The sequence below is a fragment of the Dermatophagoides pteronyssinus genome, unplaced genomic scaffold, assembly GCF_027571235.1.
Source record: "Dermatophagoides pteronyssinus isolate colony J.1.1.1.1 unplaced genomic scaffold, Derpt_VIB-CSIC_2022.12 sq0006, whole genome shotgun sequence".
Taxonomy (NCBI): Eukaryota; Metazoa; Arthropoda; class Arachnida; order Sarcoptiformes; family Pyroglyphidae; genus Dermatophagoides; species Dermatophagoides pteronyssinus.
In genome coordinates, this window is record NW_027461530.1 from 2,617,971 (window position 1) to 2,637,350 (window position 19,380).

Genomic DNA, 19,380 nt, shown 5'->3' on the forward strand with positions numbered 1-19,380 from the left:
GTAATTTTCATTATCGATCGATCGATTGATTACATTTTTGCATCGATTTTTGTTTTTTTTCGTTGATATTGATAATTTAATATGCTTAATTGGCAATTTTTTGTTTCTGTCACCGATTCGAATCAAAATTTGTCTTTCAAAATTATTTGATTATTTGAGAGAATTGTGTTTGGTGGAAAATACATTTTTGTTTTTTTTTGTTTTTGGTGAAATTTCTGGCTCGAATCATCATCCAACAATCGAAACAAGAGAAACAAAAAAAAAAATCGTAATTTATTCTTGCTAAGTACGTGTGTTTGGTCGGTTGTTTGGGATATTCGACAAATAAAAAACAATGATGACAATGATTTTAAAAAGGTAAATTTAATAATTCAAGCAAAATTATCAAGAATTTTTTTTTGTTTAAAATTTTTCATTGAAAATAGAATCTGGATTTCAACAGTAATCGTTGCTATAATATGTTCGAAAACTATTTCGACACAAGATCCTCTTCTTGATTCTTCTGATCTTCGAACATGGGATTCGGATGAATTTGAACGACAATCTTTGCTATTTCCAGATGATGATACTAATCTTATTAATGATGGTGGTGATGATGATCCATTGGTTCGTAATTTACCATCATCAATTTATCCAAGTTCAAATAATTATAAATCGGCAAAAAAATTATTATTAAAACCATTACGTTATCCATTAACATCACCATATCAAGTTATACCTGGTTCATATCAATTACCTAAAAATGATCAATATTATGGTTATAATATACCGAATATAACATATAATGCAAAATCTATTTATACAAATTATCTGGTTAATAATAATGCTGGTATGAATTATTATGGTGGTAAAAATTGTCAACAAAAATATGGTTATAATAAACAAATTGTACCTGCTGATTTAAATCAAGCATTTGCATATGCCGAACAAGGATTACAACAACGATATCCTGAATATTCGAATCAAAGAAATTATCGTGATGTTGATCGTAAAGAAATTGAATCAACAATGATGGAATTAGTATCCGAATATTTTGCTCGTTTGTAAGTTTTCTTGTTTGTTTGTTTTTTATTTGAATTTTTTTAAAATAATCGCTGTGTCCACCATTGATCAAATTAGCAAATGTTTGGATAAATATCAGCTTGGTGTTTATTTACCAACAATTCCGGTAAATTATCAACAAAAAAATATGGATCTATCCTGTTCACCATATTGGAATGAAAAATATCAATGTTATCCACATCGAACATCCAAATATCGTACATTAGATGGATCTTGTAATAATTTACGATCACCATATTGGGGACGATCATTTAGTTGTCATATTCGGTTATTACCACCAGATTATGGTGATGGTTTATATGCAATGCGTTTATCTAAATCTGGTCATAGTTTACCAGGTGCACGTACAATATCCAATTATGTTACACAAAATCGTGATCTTCGATCCGTTTATACATCATTGATGGTATCATTTGGACAATTTATTAATCATGATATGACTAGTACGGCAAATTATCGTCAAACAACTTCGAAACAAATTGATTGCTGTAAACAAGCTGATCCTAAATGTGTTGCTATTATGATGGATTCGGTTAATGATTATGTTGAAACAGTTTACAAAACAAAATGTATGAATTTTATTCGTTCACAACCATGTGCATTATGTAAATTGGGTAAGCATTTGATATTTGTCAACAAAACAAACTCTTATTTTCGCCATCCTGCAGGACCACGTGAACAAATGAATAAAGCAACATCATTTTTAGATGGTTCAGCAATTTATGGATCATCATTGAATACATCCAATTCATTACGATCATTTCAAAAAGGACAATTACTTGCAATAGCTGATGCTAAAGGTAATCCAATATTACCATTCGATCCAACTTTAAAACCATGTCAACCATCAATACCTGGTCTAAGTTGTTTTAGAGCTGGTGATGAACGTGCTAATCAACAACCATTATTATTAACAATGCAAACAATATGGTTACGTAATCATAATAATCATGCAATGAGATTAAGTCAAATTAATCCACATTGGAATGATGAACAATTATATCAAGAAGCAAGACGATTAACAATTGCTGAAATTCAACATATAACATATAATGAATATTTACCAATAATACTTGGTCCATTATTAATGGATTATTATCGTTTATATTCAAAACCAAATTATGGTTATAGTTATTATGAAAGTTTTACCGATCCATCTAGTTGGAATGAATTTGTTACAGCTGCAAGTCGTTATGGTCATTCACAGATTAGTGATTTTTATACATTAGGTATTTATGGTAATCATACTAAATTTCCATTGAAAGAAAGTTTTTCCGATCCAACATTAACCTATAGCGGTATGGTAAGTGTATTGGGAAAAAATTTCAAACAACAAACCGAAAATTAATTTTCTTAAATATAATTCCAGACAGAAGAATTACTTCGTGGATTGATTGGTGAACATGCACATACAGTTGATCCATATTATGCTGATGTTGTTAAACAATATATGATGAAAAATAAAACACAACCACATGGTTTTGATTTGGTTGCCGTCAATATTCAACGTGGTCGTGATCATGGCCTACCCGGTTATGTTCATTATTTGAAAGCTTGTTTCAATTATGATGTAAGCTTGTTTGTTTGTTTTTTTAATTTAAATTTCATTTTGCTCACACTTTCTATTCACACAAAATTAGGCAAAATCATGGAATGATTTGGAAAAATTTATTCCACGTAAAACACTTGAAAAATTTAAACGTCTTTATAAGTAAGTTGAATTAGATATAGATTTTGAAATTTTTTACTGAAAAATTCTTCTTCTTTTTCCACAAATTTCCAGTTCAATCGAAGATATTGATCTTTATATTGCTGGCGTATCGGAAAGACATTTTATCGATGCAAGTGTTGGTCCAACATTCGGTTGTTTGGCTGGTATACAATTTTATCATCTAAAATTTGGTGATCGTTATTTTTATGAACATGGTCAACAAAGTGGTTCATTCCTTCCAGGTAATTTTATTGTTTTTCATCTTTTTTTTCTCGAATTAATCAATGTTTTGTTTTGTTTTTCACAGCACAATTGGCCAATATAAAACAAGCCGCCACATTATCTCGAATTATTTGTCGTAATGCACGTAATCAACAATATGTTCAAGCTAATCCATTATTGTTTCCATCAAAATTAAATCCACAATTAGATTGTCGAACATTTCCCGATATTGATTATATGCTTTGGAAAGAATAATCAAACGAGAAAAATACCCCAACACAAAACAAAACAAAACAAAAATCTTAATTCTGACAACAACAAAAACGAAGGAAGAAAATGAAGAATTTTAGTTAATTTTTTTCATCTGAAAATTTTTAAAAAATTAAAAATTTTTTTTATTGAATAAAATTTATTTATTTTATGACGTTTGGTTGGTTGGTTTTTTATCAAAGTCCTATTGGCAATCACACAACAAACAAACTACACAATGCAAGTTATGAATCATAAGGATTTCCGATTTTTTTTTCTGTTTTTTTTTCTAAAATTGGAAAATCGGAAATTAATCATTTTTCAATCAAACAATCGACGTTAGCCAATTGAAAATTTTTATTTAGCCTATATAAATATCACTCTCTCAACTCATTGCTTTCACCCAACCAAAATGATAAAATGTTTTATTTTACCACACACAGAGAAACATTGTAAACAAACAAACAAACATTGGTGAAAACAAAAAACGGTAGTATCGTTCCGTTTTTATTATTAATCACTTTATCACACACACTTTTCAGACAGGTAAAGATAGACAGGTAAATCATATCAATCAATCAATCAATCAACCAGAAAAAATTGAAATTATCATCATCACGTTTTTTGACAAAATCAAAAAAAAACAACTAACTAACCGGGAATCTCATATTAAGATAGAGAAAACGAGAAATTATTGCATCAAAAATGCAATTTAATAACGCGGTTTTTTTCGCTGCTTGTTTGTTTTGTTTAATGTTTTGGTTTTTTTTGTTTGATTCAATTCAATTCCATAAACATCATTCACACAAACAAACAAATCATCCGTCATTACCATTCTGATGTCTATAGAAAATCGTATAAATCAATCAATCAAACAAAAATGAATACAGGTACACAGGTGACCAGCCAACATTGAAAAAAAAATTATCCATATCTTTGATTGATTGATTTTAGACATTGAAAAAACATGACTCATACATCACATCCATATACAAACGATATGCATACATAGATTTTATTATTATTAAATTGAACTTGTTGCTGCTTTAAAAAAAAGAGCAACAGGTTGGTTGGTTGGTTGTTCAATCAGGTATTTTTTATTATATCAAAAAAGTAGACATTCTTTTTTTTTGGTAAAGAAAAAATCATGGTCGTCGTCGTCGTCGTCGCCGTCGTAGTGACGCCGACGACGGCAACGATATACCGACGACGACGACGACGATAAACATTGATGATGATGACGATAATGACGATGTCGACGTCAACAACTCTGTCGGTAGTGGTTGAATGGAATTTAAAAAAAAATTGAAATGAAAAAAAAAACATCACTGCCACCGGTTTGATTTGATATGTTTTTTTTTTTTTTTGCTGAAAAAATGACTTGAATGGAATGAATGAATGAATGGTTATGGTGATCATTCATGGATGAATGAAAATTTTCATAATGAAAAATCAAAGTCAACATGGCAAACCAATGAAAATTCCCATTGTTTGTTTAAAATTCTCTTAAAAGTTAACTTTACAAAAAAAAATGGGAAAAAACATCAATCAGCTATCATCGATCATCAGTGATCATTGATAATTTCCATAGGAATTTTTCTGTTTTTCTGTGCTTTCAATCCAAAAAAATAATCGTCGTGTGGATGTGTGCCCATGATGCACATGTGATACAAACTCCTGAATGAAAAACCTTGATTGTTAAAAAATTTTAATTTTTCACTTTTTAAAACAAAAAAAAAAATCCTAAATTGATTATCATCATCAAAGCCAACCAGCCAACAGATTCTTCTTTTTTCCAAAGAAAAAAATCACTTTTTTTTTGTCGCCAATTTTGGTGTTATTTTTAAACAAAAACAACATTAATAAACATTACGCTCAATCAAAAATAATTTGATAAGAAAACATAATCATTATCTCATCATCAGTGATCATCATCATCAACATTGGATGAATTGAGTGATAAACAAAACGATTTATATTGGATCAAAAATTGGTTGGTGATTTTTTTATTATTATTTCTTTTTAAAAAACTAATAAAATGTTTTGTTTGATTATAAAAAAAACTAATTCTTTTCTCTGTTTTTTAGATGATAAAAGTTTCCGATAGTCTCCTTATCTCTCATTCGCTCTACAAACATTGTTTCATCATCATCATCTTATTGTGTATGTCGCACACAACCAACAACCAAAACAACAAGTAAAAAATTTCAACATAAAAATGTAAGAAAAATGATGATTCCAATCCGGTTGTTATGTTTTAAAAATCATTTTTAATCATTGTGTGTTTCTTTTTTGGTGTCTGGAGAATAATCATTGTTGTAAAATATTTGAAATATTTTTCTGTTGTTGTTGTTGATTTTCTGCTGGATGAACGTCATTCCAATATTTTTCTTTTTGATTTTGGTTAATTCCAATGTGCTGTGCTCTGTGTTTTAGACATCCGGCTTGCATCCTGAGAAATGAAATGAATCATTTCTTTTAAATACAGAAATGTATAAAGACATTTTAGAAAAAAAAAACTAGAAAAACAAGAAGAATTTCTTCAGAATATTGTTGATTGATTGACAAACGACAATTTCATTTTGTAATTTTACATTCGAATATTTATTACCATTATCAATAATTTCGTCATATCCTTTTTGTTTGTTTATTTGTTATTGATTTCAGTTGAAAAAAAAAACAAAATTATCTTTTAATTTTTTTCAATTTTGAAATTATCTTTTTCTAATTTTGATGGCGTCATTGTTTTTTGTTTTTGTTTTTTCGTGCTCTACAATTCATCTTTGGTTTTGTTAATTTGTAATTAAAAATCATTAATATTTTTCAAAAACAAAACTTTTTTTAATTATCATCGTCGTCATCATCGTCTGGTATGTTGAATGTTTATTTATCTATTTTTTAATATTGATTTTATTTGATTTTTTTTCAAATTTCAAATTATCATCGATCAATCAATCAATCAGTCAGTCATAAATCATGTTGACTATTAAAACACCAGATATCAATGATCTTCATCATCATGTTCATCATCAACAAAATCATCAACAAATCAATTATCGTCAATTATCATCATCATTACCATCATCTAATTTGGAACAATTAGATACATCATCATCATCATTGTTAACATCGAACAATCATCAACAACAACAACAACAAACACGTTCATCATTGATATTAACTGATCATCATTCATCAATAACGATGGCTATTGCAACACAAATAACATCCACATCACAACAACAACAACAACCGCCGCTGCAACAACCTCAACTGCCGCAATTGCAAACAATGATACAATCGCAACAACAGCAGACGCAACAACTGCAAACGCAGCAACATTTGCAGATGCAAACGCAACAGACGCAACAACAAAAACATATCGATAATATTGATCGTATGATTGGAATCATATTTGTACAGGAAACATTTATAAATAATTATGATAATAGTAGATTAATTTATCCAAATGAAATATGTTTGGGTACAATAATCTTATCCAAATATAATCATTTAATTTATGCAAATTCATTACGTAAATTAATCAAACAAGAATCAATATTTCAAATGGATGATAATTTTGTTTTCATATCACCATTTGGTTGTATAATATCCCAGGAACAAGAATCACAAATATTAATTTGTTATTTAATAACGGAAAAAAATACAATACAATTACGACGAAAACCTAAACAAAATTGTTTTTCATTAATAGGATTTTATTCAACAACAAATCAATCATCATTACCTTTGACAATATTTATTGATTATATTTATGCAAATTATTATTTAGATTTAAAACAATTACGAACAATAATTGATGAAAAACTTGAAGATATGAAACCAGTAAATCGATTAAAATTATCAAATCAAACATATTATTTTCGTAAATCATCTGGTTTGATTATCAATCCATTAAATGAATCGAATATTCATTTAATTGAAATAATTAATTATTCAAATATTATGATTGAATTTGAACGATCATCATTATCAATACAAGATTTTACAGATCAAAGAAATTTAATTGCATTTAATCAAGATCGTTCGGTTAAGAAATTTATTGAAGATATTCCAACATCATCGACAACGACGACAGCATTAACAACAACAACCAAAACAAACAATAACAACCATAATAATATCGAAGGAAGATCAGATTCGATATTGATAAAAAATCGTCCATCACGTTCGATATATCGAAGGAAAACATCGAAAAAACGTATTAAACAAATTATGATTAGTTATGTTCGTCATGAAGCTGCTGATCATGCATTACAATTAAAAAAATCATTACTTGAATGTGGTTTTTCGGTTTATCTGGTAATATCAATCGAATCAAAATCAAAATCAATTTTATTTTATTTAAATCTTTCTTTCTTTGAATGTTAATAGGATGTACATGAAATACAAATGGGTAGCGATTGGCAAGATTCATTAAATTCAGCTGTACAAAATTGTAATTATTTTGTTCCATTAATAACACAAAATTATGGCCGTACACAATGGACGAATAGAGAGGTTTGTTCCGCCAAATTGATTTTTGATTCTTATAATTTTTTCATTTTGATTTTTATTTAGATAAAATTAGCCGATATTAAACAAAAACATATCATACCGATAAATTTTTTAGATTTATGGCCACCTGAATGTTTAGCAATACAATTTGCAACCACTCAATACATATCATGGAATCCACATTCAGGTAATTTGGTGATTTGTTTGTTTGTGAAATCTTTTCATTCAATTTATTCATTTTTAATTAGATTCAAATGAACCAAATAATCGTTATGATGGTAAAACATGGCCTATTGAAGAAATATGGGAAGTAACAAATTTAATAAAAGAAAGAATAAATAAATTATCATTACGTGTAACATCGACAACTATTAATGAAGATTTGCCATCAATACAACAACAAGATAATAAAAATCATTATCAATCACAACAACAACAACAACAACAACAACAATCAGAACAACAACAACAACAACAAACAACAACAAGAAAATTAATTGTTATTAGTTCACATCCCGAACAGCAACAAGAATCGGCAAGAATTAAATCAATTTTATCGGATAAATATGATGTTTGGTGTAGTAATGATTTTAAAGATTTGGTTGGTACAAAAATAATGAATAATAATCATCCAAATAATCAACCACCATCATCATCATCATCATCAACATCAACATCATTTAAAAATCGTTTTGATCAAGATCTAACGACAATTAGTGAAGAAAATTCTACATTAACCCGTTCGACACAGGATTATGCACGTCATATTGCTGAAAGTTGTAAACAACGGCCAAAATCCGTACCAAATCCCGATCGTTTAACAATAAATAAGAAAAAAGAATTAAGTCGTGTATTTTCATGCGGTGAAACAACACATCATTCATCATTCAGTGCTGATAAATTAGATCATTTACAATGTTTTCAGAAAAAAGTATCACAATCATCATTAGTTATAATATTATCATCGAAAAAATATTTTAATTCAAAAACATCGGAAGAACATGTTTATTATTGTGGACAACGTTTTAAAGCAATACATGTACAATATGATGATAGTCCATCACCAGTTTGGTTTACCAAATTGATTAGTCATGAAAAATTGGTATGTTTTTTTGTTTCTCTCCTAATTTTCATTCATTTATTCATTCATTTTCTTTTCTTTTCTCAATAGAAATATAAAAGTCCAACATTTGAAAATGATCTATTAAATCGAATCAGTCGTACATTAGATCCAGATTGTAAAGAAATAAAATATGATGATCAAATTATTAATTGTTTAGCTGATATGATGAAAAAAAATATGCCCGATCAGGAAACATGTGTGTTTGTATTCGGTAGTACAAATACAGATAATTTAGATCCCCGAACAAATCAAATATGTAAAGAAATTGGTAAAGAATTAGCAAAACTTGTAAAAAATATAAATATTATAACAAATGGTACATATGGTGCTGGTGATATTGTTGCACATACATTTTATGAAGAATGTCGTACAAATCATTCATCACAAAAATCTACTGGTTCAGTTGTACATATTATACCACAACGACAAGATGATGATCAAGATATAACACCGGAAAAAGTTTCATATGGACAGACAATATTTTTAGGACAATCAACTAAACAAAGAGATTCGGTTATTGCACGTATGTTAGATACGGCATTATTGATTGGTGGTGATAAAGGTAAACCCAAAAAATTGATAATTAACTAATTTGATTTAATTAATTAAATTAATGATTTTTAGATGCTGCAAGAGAAATTGAAGAATTTATATGGAATGATCATTTTGTTATACCAATAAAATCAACTGGTGGTGCAGCGGGTGGTGAATTTGAAGTACCACAAAAAATGTTCAATTGTCCGATTGGTGTTGATGAAAAAAATTGGCAAATATTATCGGAAACGAATGCAACACCACGTGAAGTTGCTAAAGCTGTTGTTAATATAATATTTCAATTGAAAAAAGCAATATATGAACATGCAAGTAGTAGACAAAATATTATTATTGATAATAATAATTTAGTTGAAAAACAAAATAAATCATCATTAACAAATGATCATCGACAAATTAAAAGACGTTTAGCTAATAGAAAAAAATTAAATACCGGTTCAGTGAATAGTAATAATGTTAGCAAAACAGAATTGAATCATAATCATCAATATTTTAATCATAATGGTCAAACAACAACATTACGATCAACAACATTATCATCAACAATAGCAACAATTGAACAACAAAGATCATTACCATTATGGTCAAAATCAATTTCAAGTGAAGATTCAAGTAATTTAAGTAATAGTGATTCTGGTGATCTGAATGGTAATAATAGTGGTATTGATAATATTGATGGTAATATTGTTCATCTACTAAATAATAATAATGATAATAATAATACAATGAATCGTTTACGAAAATTTTTTCATCGAATACTTTTTAGAAAAAAAGAACGATCATCAATCTAATCAATCAATCAATCATCATCATCAATTAGAAAAAAAAATTCTTGTCATTTTTTTTTTGTTGAAAAAAAAAATATTTATTATTTTCTTAAATAAAAATTGAACTTTGATCGCAAACATAAATGTCAAAAATGATTATAATTTTTTCCTTCTTTTGTTTTAAATGCAAACAAACAAAAAAAAGAAACAACAACAAACACACACACACTGGACAGTAAAAAAAAAGAGAAGCAAAATAATTAATTTATAAATCGATCGATTGATGAGGTGATTATGTTTTGTAAATTAACAAAATGATAATTTTTTTGTTTCTTGAAAAATGAAGAGATCGGTTATGACTATTTTTTGATTTTTTGTTTGTTTTTCATTTAATTTTTTTACTAAATTCTTGTTGTTGTTTTTCTTTCCATTCATCTTTAACATTTAAACGTTTTAATTGGCCATCCCATTGTAGATCAACTAAACCGCCACGTTTAGCTATTTCAGATTTAACACGATTTGCAAAATCAATGGCACTTTCGTTGGGCTATATTTTTTTTTGATTGAAAAATTGGTTTAAAAAAAGAACGTTCAAAAAACTAACCAAAATTTCTCACACTCTTTTCACCACTTACCTTTTTAGTCATCGGTGGTAAATACCAAACATCACATACAATTGCCCAACTAGTCATCATTAACATTAAATAATACATATAACCATGTTTACTACTATTCCAGAATGGATCACCAAAACGTGAATCATACTGTAATTCAATGAAAAGTTTCAAAAATGATTTTTTTTTTTAAGAAAGAAAAAATCTAAATAAACATACCTTTATGGCAACTGGATAAACAATATTGGCAATTTCAAATGAACCTTTTTTAAACATCATCACAGCCGAATTATTTATACAAGTACCTTCAGGAAATATCAGTATTGGTAGATTTTTTGGATCATTAATATACACGCTAAGACGTTTAACAACCAATTTTTTATCATTAATTTCAAAACGATCAAACCAAATATGATTTGAAGCACGTTGTAATGCACCCTGTAATATACCAAGAAAACCACCTTGTTTTTGGCCAACTAATGCATAACAATTATCGCATGCTAATACAGCTACATCCTAAACAACAAAGAAACCAAAAATTTTTGATTAATCAATAAGAATTATCAACGAAAACAAAACAAACATACAATTGGACTAGTATGATTAGCAACTGTAATACCGCCCGGTTTAGCAATATTATGACGATCATGAAACGTTATGATACCGGAAAATGCACGTGACATTATACGAAAACAAACTAAACTTGCATTATAATAGATTTTACGTTTAAATTCCGAATCCGGTAAACAGCCAATCAAACCAGTACAGATGATTAAAAACAAAACACTAATTATTGTAACAATAATTCTTGTTGGCCATAATATAAAATAACGAATACAACAACCAAAACCCCATAATATTGTTAAACGTAATGATAGATGAGTATATTTTTTATTTGTTCGTGTAAGTAAATTCCATGATGGAAGTTCTGTTTGATGGAGAAAAAATCAATATCTTTCTTCAAAATAGAAAACAAACCTTCAGTATCAAAACGTTTAGTAACTTCATCATCGACAATTGCTTGTATACCATTACGAATTAATAAACAAATATCATCCAGATGAAAATCTTTTTTATTCTCATAATTTATCATTAAATTATCGATTACTGATGTCTTTTTTTGTTGTTGTTGTTGATCTCCATGATTACCATCATCATTATCAATGATGTCTTCTTCTTCATCAATATCATCACTGTTATCATCATCATCATCCTCATCGAATGATTCATTATTTAGTTTTCTATTTTTACTCAATTCACTGTCGATTCTTTGTTTACCAAACTAAAAGAAAGAGAGAAAAGAATTGAGAAAAAACAAAAAACATTCGAATTGAAACAACAACAACAACAACTTACATCGAATATTTTCAATAATAATTTTACATAAAGTTTACGAAAACCAACCGATATGCCCAATGATGCTAATATCAATGATATTAATAAACCAATGAAAAAATAATATAAAAAATTAAACATAAATGTTGTTTGATTGACAAAGTTGCCATCATTATCATTATTATAATCGTTGTTGTTGTTGTTGTTATTGATGATAATATTGTTCATAAATGTTTGAAAATTATCAACAATATTACCACCACCGTCATAACCATCATCATCATCATCATTATCGTTGATATTATCATCCGCATCATCACTATTGCCGATGATGAAATTGAAGAATTTTTTCATTTTTTTTTTTTTGTTGAAATTATTCTTCTTTTATGAAATGTGGGAGTTGTTGTTGTTGATGGGGAAAAAACGTTTTTCGATTTTTATTTTTGGTTTCAGTTTCGTCGTTAATATGATAAAATGTAAACAAATCATAACGATTCGATTAAATTTTTTTTTTGTTTGTAAAACGGTTTAATGTGAGTGAATTAATTAACAAAAATTTAGAACAAAATCTACATAATTGTAAATGTAATACATTGGATTGTGTATAGTCGATATTTAATTGAAAATTTCTTCTTTGGATTTTTTTCGATGATAATCGCGATACACATCGTTGTTAGAAAAGGAAAGGAAAGAAATCTTATAACGGATTGATTACTCGCGTGTTTGTTTTTTTGGCTCAGGTATCATCATCATTATTTATCAATGGAAGAATTCTCAGTGTGTGGAATGTTATGGATAGATTTTTTTTTCTGTTATGATTAAAACAGTGTTTTTAAGAATCAAAAATAGATGGCGTTTGAAAATTATGCGCATGTTCAAAACGAATTCGAATCACGCTTTACACACACACACGTTGTAGATATTCCTTTTCCGTCGTTTACGCTCATTCATTTCGCATCGTGTTTTTGTTTTTTTGCTGAAAAAAATCTTTGAATTTTACGATGCCACCCGTACAAAAAAAGAATCCATCGGCTTCTGGTGCTTCTGGAGCATCAAAATCAACAGCATCGAAACCAGCATCGGCTAAAACAGCTCCAGCTAAAGCTGCTGCTGCAAAAGCTCCAGCTCAACAACAAACAAAAAAACCGAAAACATCAGCGGCTGGAAAATCGGCTGGTGGTAAACCTGCAACCCGACAAGTGGCCAAAGTTAAAGCATTGGATGCCCAGAATAAAGTGAAAAAAGGTACCTATCAAAAACGAACGAAAAAAATCCGAACAACAGCAACATTTCGTCGGCCGAAAACCAAAATTTTGCCTCGTAATCCAAAATTTCAACGTTATAGTGCACCGAAATTAACATCATTCGATAAATTTTCCATCATCAAATATCCATTGACAACTGAATCGGCAATGAAAAAAATCGAAGACAATAATACATTGGTTTTTATTGTTAATCTTAAATCGAATAAACGACAAATCAAAACAGCATTCAAATCATTATTCGATATTGATGTTGCTAAAGTTAATACATTGATTCGACCAGATGGACAGAAAAAAGCCTATGTAAAATTGGCACCTGATTATGATGCATTGGATGTTGCTAATAAAATTGGTATCATATAAACAGCAAGGGTTTTTTTTGAAAGTCTTTTTTTTTATTCAAACCAACTAAAAAAAACTGATTTAAAATAAAAAAATTTAAAACAAAAAAGAATCTGATTTTGAAGAAAATTTTTATTTATTTATTCATTTTGTTATTATTATTTAACACTAAATTTTTCATTTTGACGACCCGAAATTCTCGATTTGAATATCGATGAAGGAATTTTGGGCTATTCAATTTGGATAAGAAATTTGTTAAGGATGATTATACGGGTGGATATTGTTTATCAAAATCATCCGGTATTGGTACATTTATTTCTTTAGCCAATGACAATAATTGTTCTGTAATAGGAAAAAAATGAAATGGAAAAATTAATCGTTAGAAAGGCTTTGAAGAAATTTCATTGATGTTCAAACCTCGAGTTCGACGATTAGCCAATATACGTTGTTCTTCATCCCAGATTAGTTTTTGTTCACGAAGTTTAATACGATGTAAACGTTCACGTTCGGCCAATGTTCCTGGAATAATAATGATTTTCGAATGGAAAGGGAAAACAAAGTTTGAATCAAATATTTTTTCATTTAAAAAAACTTACTATGATGTTTCATTCCATAGGCAACTCCGGCTATAAGAAGACTACAACGGCAAAACTTTTTTGAAAAAAAAACAAAAGATTAAGAAATTTAAATTTAACGAAGAAAAATCTTACTCGAATAAATGGTGAAACACGAATCGGTGCAGGTAATTCCGATTTCGGTAATGTATAATCAACAGCCATTATCGTTTATCTTACCAATGTTGTTTCAAAGTAAAGAAATCAAACCAAAATTTCAATTTTCTAAAAGAGATAAACTTGATGGTGAAAAATGAAAAAAAATCGAATCAACCAAACACCATCGAATGTTTTTACACAAAAAGAAAAATTGACCTTTGCCAAAAATAGAGAGAGAGCGACAATCGATATCGATTGAGTTACACAAAACAATCGATTGTTTTGTGAGATTTTATTTTCAAAAAAAACATTTTTGTTTGAAAATTTTTTCAAATTTGTTTCTTTCTTCAAATTAATTAAAAACAAAATGCCCATCATAGTTTTGTTGGATAATTCATTTTCAATGAATCAAGATGTATCATCATCATCATCATCGATAAAATCCAATTTTACAGTATCGAATATCGAAACAAATTATTTATCAAGATTTCATCTAGCTCAACATGGTCTAAGAATTTTATTTCAATTTCTAAAAAATAATCGTAAATTTGAATCAACTGCATTGTTGACATATTCAAGAACATGTGAAATTATTTCCGAATTTACACGTGATTATGATTTCCTAACCAATTGTCTATCGAATATTAAAACAATTGATCGTTCGAATTTAATGCAAGCATTATATAAAGCATCCAAAATGATAAAAGATAATTATAATTTTGATCTTTTCTGTCATATTATCGTTGTAACTGATGGCCTTGCATTATTACAAACAAATCAATCGAATAAAAATATATTTGGACAATTTGATTTCGAAGAAAATGATTTGGAACAGCTAAAACTGCCATCAAAATGTCGAATACATTTCGTTTGTCTGAATACATTGAATAATATTCGCGTACAAAATTCATTACAAACATTTCAAGAAATTTTATTGAAAAATTGTCAAAATAAATCGAACGATGATTATGATGATGAACAAATTCAAGTTAATCAAAATTATGATGGTGGACAAATATGGATACCAGATACGAAAACATTATCACCAATATTGATTGAAGATTTATTTCATAAATTATGTTCAGAAAATTTTAAATCATTTTCAGGTAAAATTACCTGTGGTGATCTATCTGGTTTGATTAGTCTTTATCCAGATTTACCATCGATTAATGATAAAACAAACATCAACCGGCAACAAATTGATATTATTAGAATTTGTGGATTTTTAAACGCAGATGAAATGTTTGATTCACCATTTTATTCACGGCATTATGTTATACCTGTTGCAGAGAAAAATATTGATGAAATGAAAAAATGGATACGTTTTTTAAATTTTAAATCCGATCAATCAGATGATGATATATTACAGATGTTCGGTGATGAAGGTAGACAACCATCATTTGCTGTTTTATTACATGGAAGTTTTAAAATTGCCAATATGATTGCTGTTTGTGAAATTTGTTCACAAGCTAACAACAACAACAATAATCAACAACAATGGTATGGTATATTACAATCGGTTACGGATAAGAAAAAATCCAATCTTATGTTGTTTACATTATATCCTGGTTCGAATCCAATACCATGGTTATCAAATTTTCGTAATTTTTCATTATCATCATCCGATGGAAATACAACCAATTCAACTAACTCGAATAACAACAATAGTAAAAATAATTTGAAAAAAAATTCCAATCTAAATCCATGGTTACAACCACAATCAGTATTTAATGATATACAAAAAGTATTAAGATTTTTAAAAAAATTACCCGATCGTTATGAACAGCTAGTTACGGAAATTAATCGCATTCAACGTGCTTCAATTGCATTAAAATTTTTTCAATTAATCGATTCATTAATACAGATATTTGAATTCGAAGCACCATTATTACCAAATTATCAACAACAACCACAAGTACGTGAACAGGTTGAACAAATTCTGCAATTTATACGACAAACTAAACAACAAATTGTTGTTCAACAACAACAACAACAACCGACGACAACAATCACCAATTGATGCCTATAGAATAATTTTTTATTAAAATTTTTCGATTTTTTTAAAAAATCACAGTCATTTACAAATGATTTTTTCTTGTTTGTTTGATGTTTTTTGAAATAAAATTTTTTTTTTTTCGAATTTCAATCCCTTTTTTCAGAGGGAATTTTTTCGGGTTTAAAACCATGAAAAGAATGGCGTTTTTCGTTGAAAACTTTGTGTAAAATTATCTTTCATTGTACGTAAACGTCCTTTACCACCCGCATTGGGCATACGACTTTTTTCCATTATGATTGCCGGCATTTGTATTAATTGTTGTGGTGTTTTTTGATCTTTCAAGGCTTGTGTAAGATTTAATATCTATTTTTTTAAACAAAAAATTGATTAAAAGTTGAATTTTTTTCAAATTTTTTTCAAAAACGAACCTGTCCTCGCATAACGGACATTTGTTTTTCAAAAATATTTCGATCAAATCCTTTATCACTCTATTAAAAAAAACGAAAAAAAGAAAATGAAATCTTTGTTTTCTCTCAAAAGAAAAAAAAATTCTTACCGAAAATAGATTGAATAATTCATCACATAATTCTTGTACAAAATTCATATCAGATAATTGTTGTAAAACTAATCGACAAATATTATCGGAAAATGGTTTTTTAGCAAATGATAACCATGCCCAATAATATGGATCTATGTTTGAGGAAAATCATCATTATGAAATTGTTTTTGTAAATAAATCATCATCAATACTTACATGCACGCCATTCATCTGGATGTTTAAATGGAAATGCTAAACCATTATCAATGGCTGCAATTTTTATAAAATTTAATTCACCATCATCATTATATTCTTGTTTAACAAGCCAATTATCATTTCCACGATCAGTATTCCGTATAATATAATCTAAAACAACTAATTTTTCAAATTCTAATTGAAAAATTTCTAATAAATTTTCATCTAATAATGTTTCAGCTTTTCTTAACCATATACAAGCATCTTCATAATTTTCAACATATTTTTGTAGCGAACCAACCTTTATTAAAGTGATTGAAATTTTAAATTAAAAAGTTTTTATCAAAAAAACAAACATACTTTTGGTGGTAAACCAATTCGATTAAAATGTCTACCAACTTTGGGAAATCTTTCTGTTACATTTTTTTTCGTTCTTGATTTAGCTCGATCAATTGCCGAATAATTAAATGTTACACTGGCCAATTTTACAATCTAAAATAATGAGGAATTTTTCAAGTTAAAAAATGAATCAAAATATATCAAAAATATTTACCCTAGTTTTTGGAACAATATTCAGCTGTAATTTACGATCAACAATCCATGCACCAGCTTCAGATAGATAACCTTGATTCGGTACTAAACATGAACGACCAAAACAACAAGGACAACAAAGTTTATGCATCCATTTTGTCCATTTTGGATTTAAACGGCCATATGGTTCTTCATCTTTTGGTTTGAAAACGCCAATAATTTTCTATCAATTCCGGAGGGGGAAACAACAATAACATTAACATGATGATAATCCAAATAAAACATAACAAAAAAATACTAACAGTTCCATCATGATTTTTAACAAAATAGCTACCACTTGAACCTTGTGATATACGTTTCGGTAGGAAACCATTATCAATTGATTGTTCAACATCACGTATTAATTGATTAAATTCTTGATCATCAGGAAAATAATTATTTATAATTTGTATACTATCATTATCAAAACAACGTCTTAATAATGGTTGATTTTCATTATCTTGATTTGAACCATATGATGATGAATGAATCATTGATGACACATGTTGTTGTCCAATAATCGTTGCAGATGATGTTGAAACACATGCAACATCAGGTAATATGGTAACGGTAGCTGTTGTTGTTGTTGTCGGTGGTGATGTAATCAATCCATTCACCATCATACAATCACCATTCGATATTTTTTTATTCATATTTGATTCATTTGGAAAAGAATTATCATCATGTTGAACTAGAATATCTTGAAAATTATCATTATCATCATCATTTGGTATGGAAATTAATCGTTCAACCACCATACAAGATGATTGATTTGATGAATTAATTTGAGTCGTAGTTGTTGTTGTTGTTGATTCATTTTGATGATCTAGATGAGGATGATGATGATTATGCAATAATAATAAATCTTGATTATCAGTTGTTGATGGTGGTGGTGGTGGTGCTGCTGGTGGTGGTGATGAATTCGAATCAATCAAAAGATTCGAATTCGAATTCTCATTATTCGTAGTATTTACAAGTTGCGTAACATTCGAATCATTTGGATTATCATTTTGCTGATGATCAGTATACATTCTATTTTAAAATTTGTTCCAAATGAAGAAATGAAGAAAATTTGGAATGATTATTTTTGGTTTTTTGGAATCAATTTTGTTTGTTTGAAAAATTTTTTTTATAGAATCTATAGATATATATCAAATATGAATAACACTCAGGCCATATAAAATTGATTGATCGCGATCGATTGATATTTTGTGAGTTGATTTTCGTTAGAGGACAATATGTATAAAATATTTATTTTTATAAACAAAAATAACAACAACAAAAACAACAAAAGTAAATTGAGAAGAGGTGGTTATTATGATGATGATCGAAAAGGCATCTGTGTGTTTATATTATCATTTTAATGATTTTTCGATTCGATTTTTTCCACTGTTCGATAATGATGATGATAATCGCGATCGCAATTTGTTGCTATTTGCTAGGCTATGTTGCAATAGAAAAATCAATGGAAAAAAATGAATGAATCAACCGATGATGATGATCGCAATAAATCAAACAAAAAAATATTATGTTTGTTTGTTTGGTGGTGAAGCAATCGAGGGGGCAAATGCGCCATCACAATATTGTGTTGATATTGATTTTAGGTAATTT

At 28.3% G+C, this 19,380-nt stretch overlaps 7 protein-coding genes across 8 annotated transcripts; 4 read left to right on the forward strand and 3 right to left on the reverse strand.

The window, feature by feature from the left end:
• Window positions 1–135: 135 nt before the first annotated feature.
• Window positions 136–3,419, forward strand: LOC113797779 (salivary peroxidase/catechol oxidase-like). Its single transcript, XM_027348216.2, has 8 exons — window positions 136–357; window positions 426–1,043; window positions 1,120–1,676; window positions 1,731–2,365; window positions 2,432–2,632; window positions 2,703–2,773; window positions 2,846–3,015; window positions 3,081–3,419. Exons 1-8 carry the CDS (start codon window positions 335–337, stop codon window positions 3,248–3,250), a joined length of 2,445 nt encoding a protein of 814 aa, XP_027204017.2. The 5' UTR covers window positions 136–334; the 3' UTR covers window positions 3,251–3,419.
• Window positions 3,420–4,627: 1,208 nt separating this feature from the next.
• On the forward strand, window positions 4,628–10,348 carry LOC113797819 (uncharacterized). 2 transcript variants are annotated; one of them, XM_075820250.1, is made up of 8 exons: window positions 4,628–5,237; window positions 5,332–6,114; window positions 6,208–7,567; window positions 7,640–7,765; window positions 7,826–7,949; window positions 8,011–8,864; window positions 8,934–9,447; window positions 9,510–10,348. In XM_075820250.1, the coding sequence occupies exons 3-8, from the start codon at window positions 6,221–6,223 to the stop codon at window positions 10,226–10,228; spliced, it is 3,684 nt and encodes a 1,227-aa protein (XP_075676365.1). In that variant the 5' UTR covers window positions 4,628–5,237; window positions 5,332–6,114; window positions 6,208–6,220; the 3' UTR covers window positions 10,229–10,348. The 2 variants fall into 2 exon arrangements, with proteins under 2 accessions (XP_075676365.1, XP_075676366.1); XM_075820251.1 differs by having other exon boundaries at window positions 5,332–5,464; window positions 6,212–7,567.
• Window positions 10,349–10,454: 106 nt separating this feature from the next.
• LOC113797809 (glycerol-3-phosphate acyltransferase 3-like) lies at window positions 10,455–12,958 on the reverse strand. The gene is made up of 6 exons (XM_027348249.2): window positions 12,175–12,958; window positions 11,797–12,100; window positions 11,406–11,746; window positions 11,038–11,334; window positions 10,840–10,968; window positions 10,455–10,751 (listed from the first exon to the last, which is right to left on the reverse strand). The coding sequence occupies exons 1-6, from the start codon at window positions 12,505–12,507 to the stop codon at window positions 10,590–10,592; spliced, it is 1,566 nt and encodes a 521-aa protein (XP_027204050.2). The 5' UTR covers window positions 12,508–12,958; the 3' UTR covers window positions 10,455–10,589.
• Window positions 12,959–13,064: 106 nt separating this feature from the next.
• RpL23A (ribosomal protein L23A) lies at window positions 13,065–13,869 on the forward strand. Its single transcript, XM_027348255.2, has one exon. It carries the CDS (start codon window positions 13,155–13,157, stop codon window positions 13,776–13,778), a length of 624 nt encoding a protein of 207 aa, XP_027204056.2. The 5' UTR covers window positions 13,065–13,154; the 3' UTR covers window positions 13,779–13,869.
• On the reverse strand, window positions 13,870–14,679 carry ATPsynE (ATP synthase, subunit E). The gene is made up of 4 exons (XM_027348258.2): window positions 14,468–14,679; window positions 14,354–14,408; window positions 14,175–14,276; window positions 13,870–14,099 (listed from the first exon to the last, which is right to left on the reverse strand). The coding sequence occupies exons 1-4, from the start codon at window positions 14,534–14,536 to the stop codon at window positions 14,023–14,025; spliced, it is 303 nt and encodes a 100-aa protein (XP_027204059.2). The 5' UTR covers window positions 14,537–14,679; the 3' UTR covers window positions 13,870–14,022.
• Window positions 14,680–14,731: 52 nt separating this feature from the next.
• On the forward strand, window positions 14,732–16,604 carry IntS14 (integrator complex subunit 14). Its single transcript, XM_027348248.2, has one exon. It carries the CDS (start codon window positions 14,838–14,840, stop codon window positions 16,488–16,490), a length of 1,653 nt encoding a protein of 550 aa, XP_027204049.2. The 5' UTR covers window positions 14,732–14,837; the 3' UTR covers window positions 16,491–16,604.
• Window positions 16,487–19,346, reverse strand: Pi4KIIalpha (phosphatidylinositol 4-kinase II alpha). The gene is made up of 7 exons (XM_027348246.2): window positions 18,033–19,346; window positions 17,753–17,953; window positions 17,560–17,691; window positions 17,221–17,500; window positions 17,023–17,156; window positions 16,895–16,954; window positions 16,487–16,829 (listed from the first exon to the last, which is right to left on the reverse strand). The coding sequence occupies exons 1-7, from the start codon at window positions 18,798–18,800 to the stop codon at window positions 16,647–16,649; spliced, it is 1,758 nt and encodes a 585-aa protein (XP_027204047.2). The 5' UTR covers window positions 18,801–19,346; the 3' UTR covers window positions 16,487–16,646.
• Between the last annotated feature and the right edge of the window lie 34 nt (window positions 19,347–19,380).

Excerpts from the sequence above, each read along its gene's own strand:
- RpL23A (XM_027348255.2), top strand. The coding sequence starts at position 13,155 with ATGCCACCCGTACAAAAAAAGAATCCATCGGCTTCTGGTGCTTCTGGA.
- LOC113797809 (XM_027348249.2), bottom strand. The coding sequence starts at position 12,507 with ATGAAAAAATTCTTCAATTTCATCATCGGCAATAGTGATGATGCGGAT. Across the intron at positions 10,969-11,037 it reads TTTATCCAGTTGCCATAAAG|TATGATTCACGTTTTGGTGA; the intron begins GTATGTTTATTT and ends ATTGAATTACAG. Across the intron at positions 10,752-10,839 it reads TACCACCGATGACTAAAAAG|CCCAACGAAAGTGCCATTGA; the intron begins GTAAGTGGTGAA and ends AAAAAAATATAG.
- IntS14 (XM_027348248.2), top strand. The coding sequence starts at position 14,838 with ATGCCCATCATAGTTTTGTTGGATAATTCATTTTCAATGAATCAAGAT.
- LOC113797819 (XM_075820250.1), top strand. The coding sequence starts at position 6,221 with ATGTTGACTATTAAAACACCAGATATCAATGATCTTCATCATCATGTT. Across the intron at positions 7,568-7,639 it reads GTGGTTTTTCGGTTTATCTG|GATGTACATGAAATACAAAT; the intron begins GTAATATCAATC and ends GAATGTTAATAG. Across the intron at positions 8,865-8,933 it reads TGATTAGTCATGAAAAATTG|AAATATAAAAGTCCAACATT; the intron begins GTATGTTTTTTT and ends TTTTCTCAATAG.
- ATPsynE (XM_027348258.2), bottom strand. The coding sequence starts at position 14,536 with ATGGCTGTTGATTATACATTACCGAAATCGGAATTACCTGCACCGATT. Across the intron at positions 14,409-14,467 it reads GTGTTTCACCATTTATTCGA|TTTTGCCGTTGTAGTCTTCT; the intron begins GTAAGATTTTTC and ends TTTTCAAAAAAG. Across the intron at positions 14,100-14,174 it reads GGCTAATCGTCGAACTCGAG|AACAATTATTGTCATTGGCT; the intron begins GTTTGAACATCA and ends TTCCTATTACAG.
- LOC113797779 (XM_027348216.2), top strand. The coding sequence starts at position 335 with ATGATGACAATGATTTTAAAAAG. Across the intron at positions 1,044-1,119 it reads TCCGAATATTTTGCTCGTTT|CAAATGTTTGGATAAATATC; the intron begins GTAAGTTTTCTT and ends TGATCAAATTAG. Across the intron at positions 2,633-2,702 it reads AAGCTTGTTTCAATTATGAT|GCAAAATCATGGAATGATTT; the intron begins GTAAGCTTGTTT and ends ACACAAAATTAG.
- Pi4KIIalpha (XM_027348246.2), bottom strand. The coding sequence starts at position 18,800 with ATGTATACTGATCATCAGCAAAATGATAATCCAAATGATTCGAATGTT. Across the intron at positions 17,501-17,559 it reads GAATTGGTTTACCACCAAAA|GTTGGTTCGCTACAAAAATA; the intron begins GTATGTTTGTTT and ends ACTTTAATAAAG. Across the intron at positions 16,955-17,022 it reads AATTATTCAATCTATTTTCG|AGTGATAAAGGATTTGATCG; the intron begins GTAAGAATTTTT and ends TTTTTTTAATAG.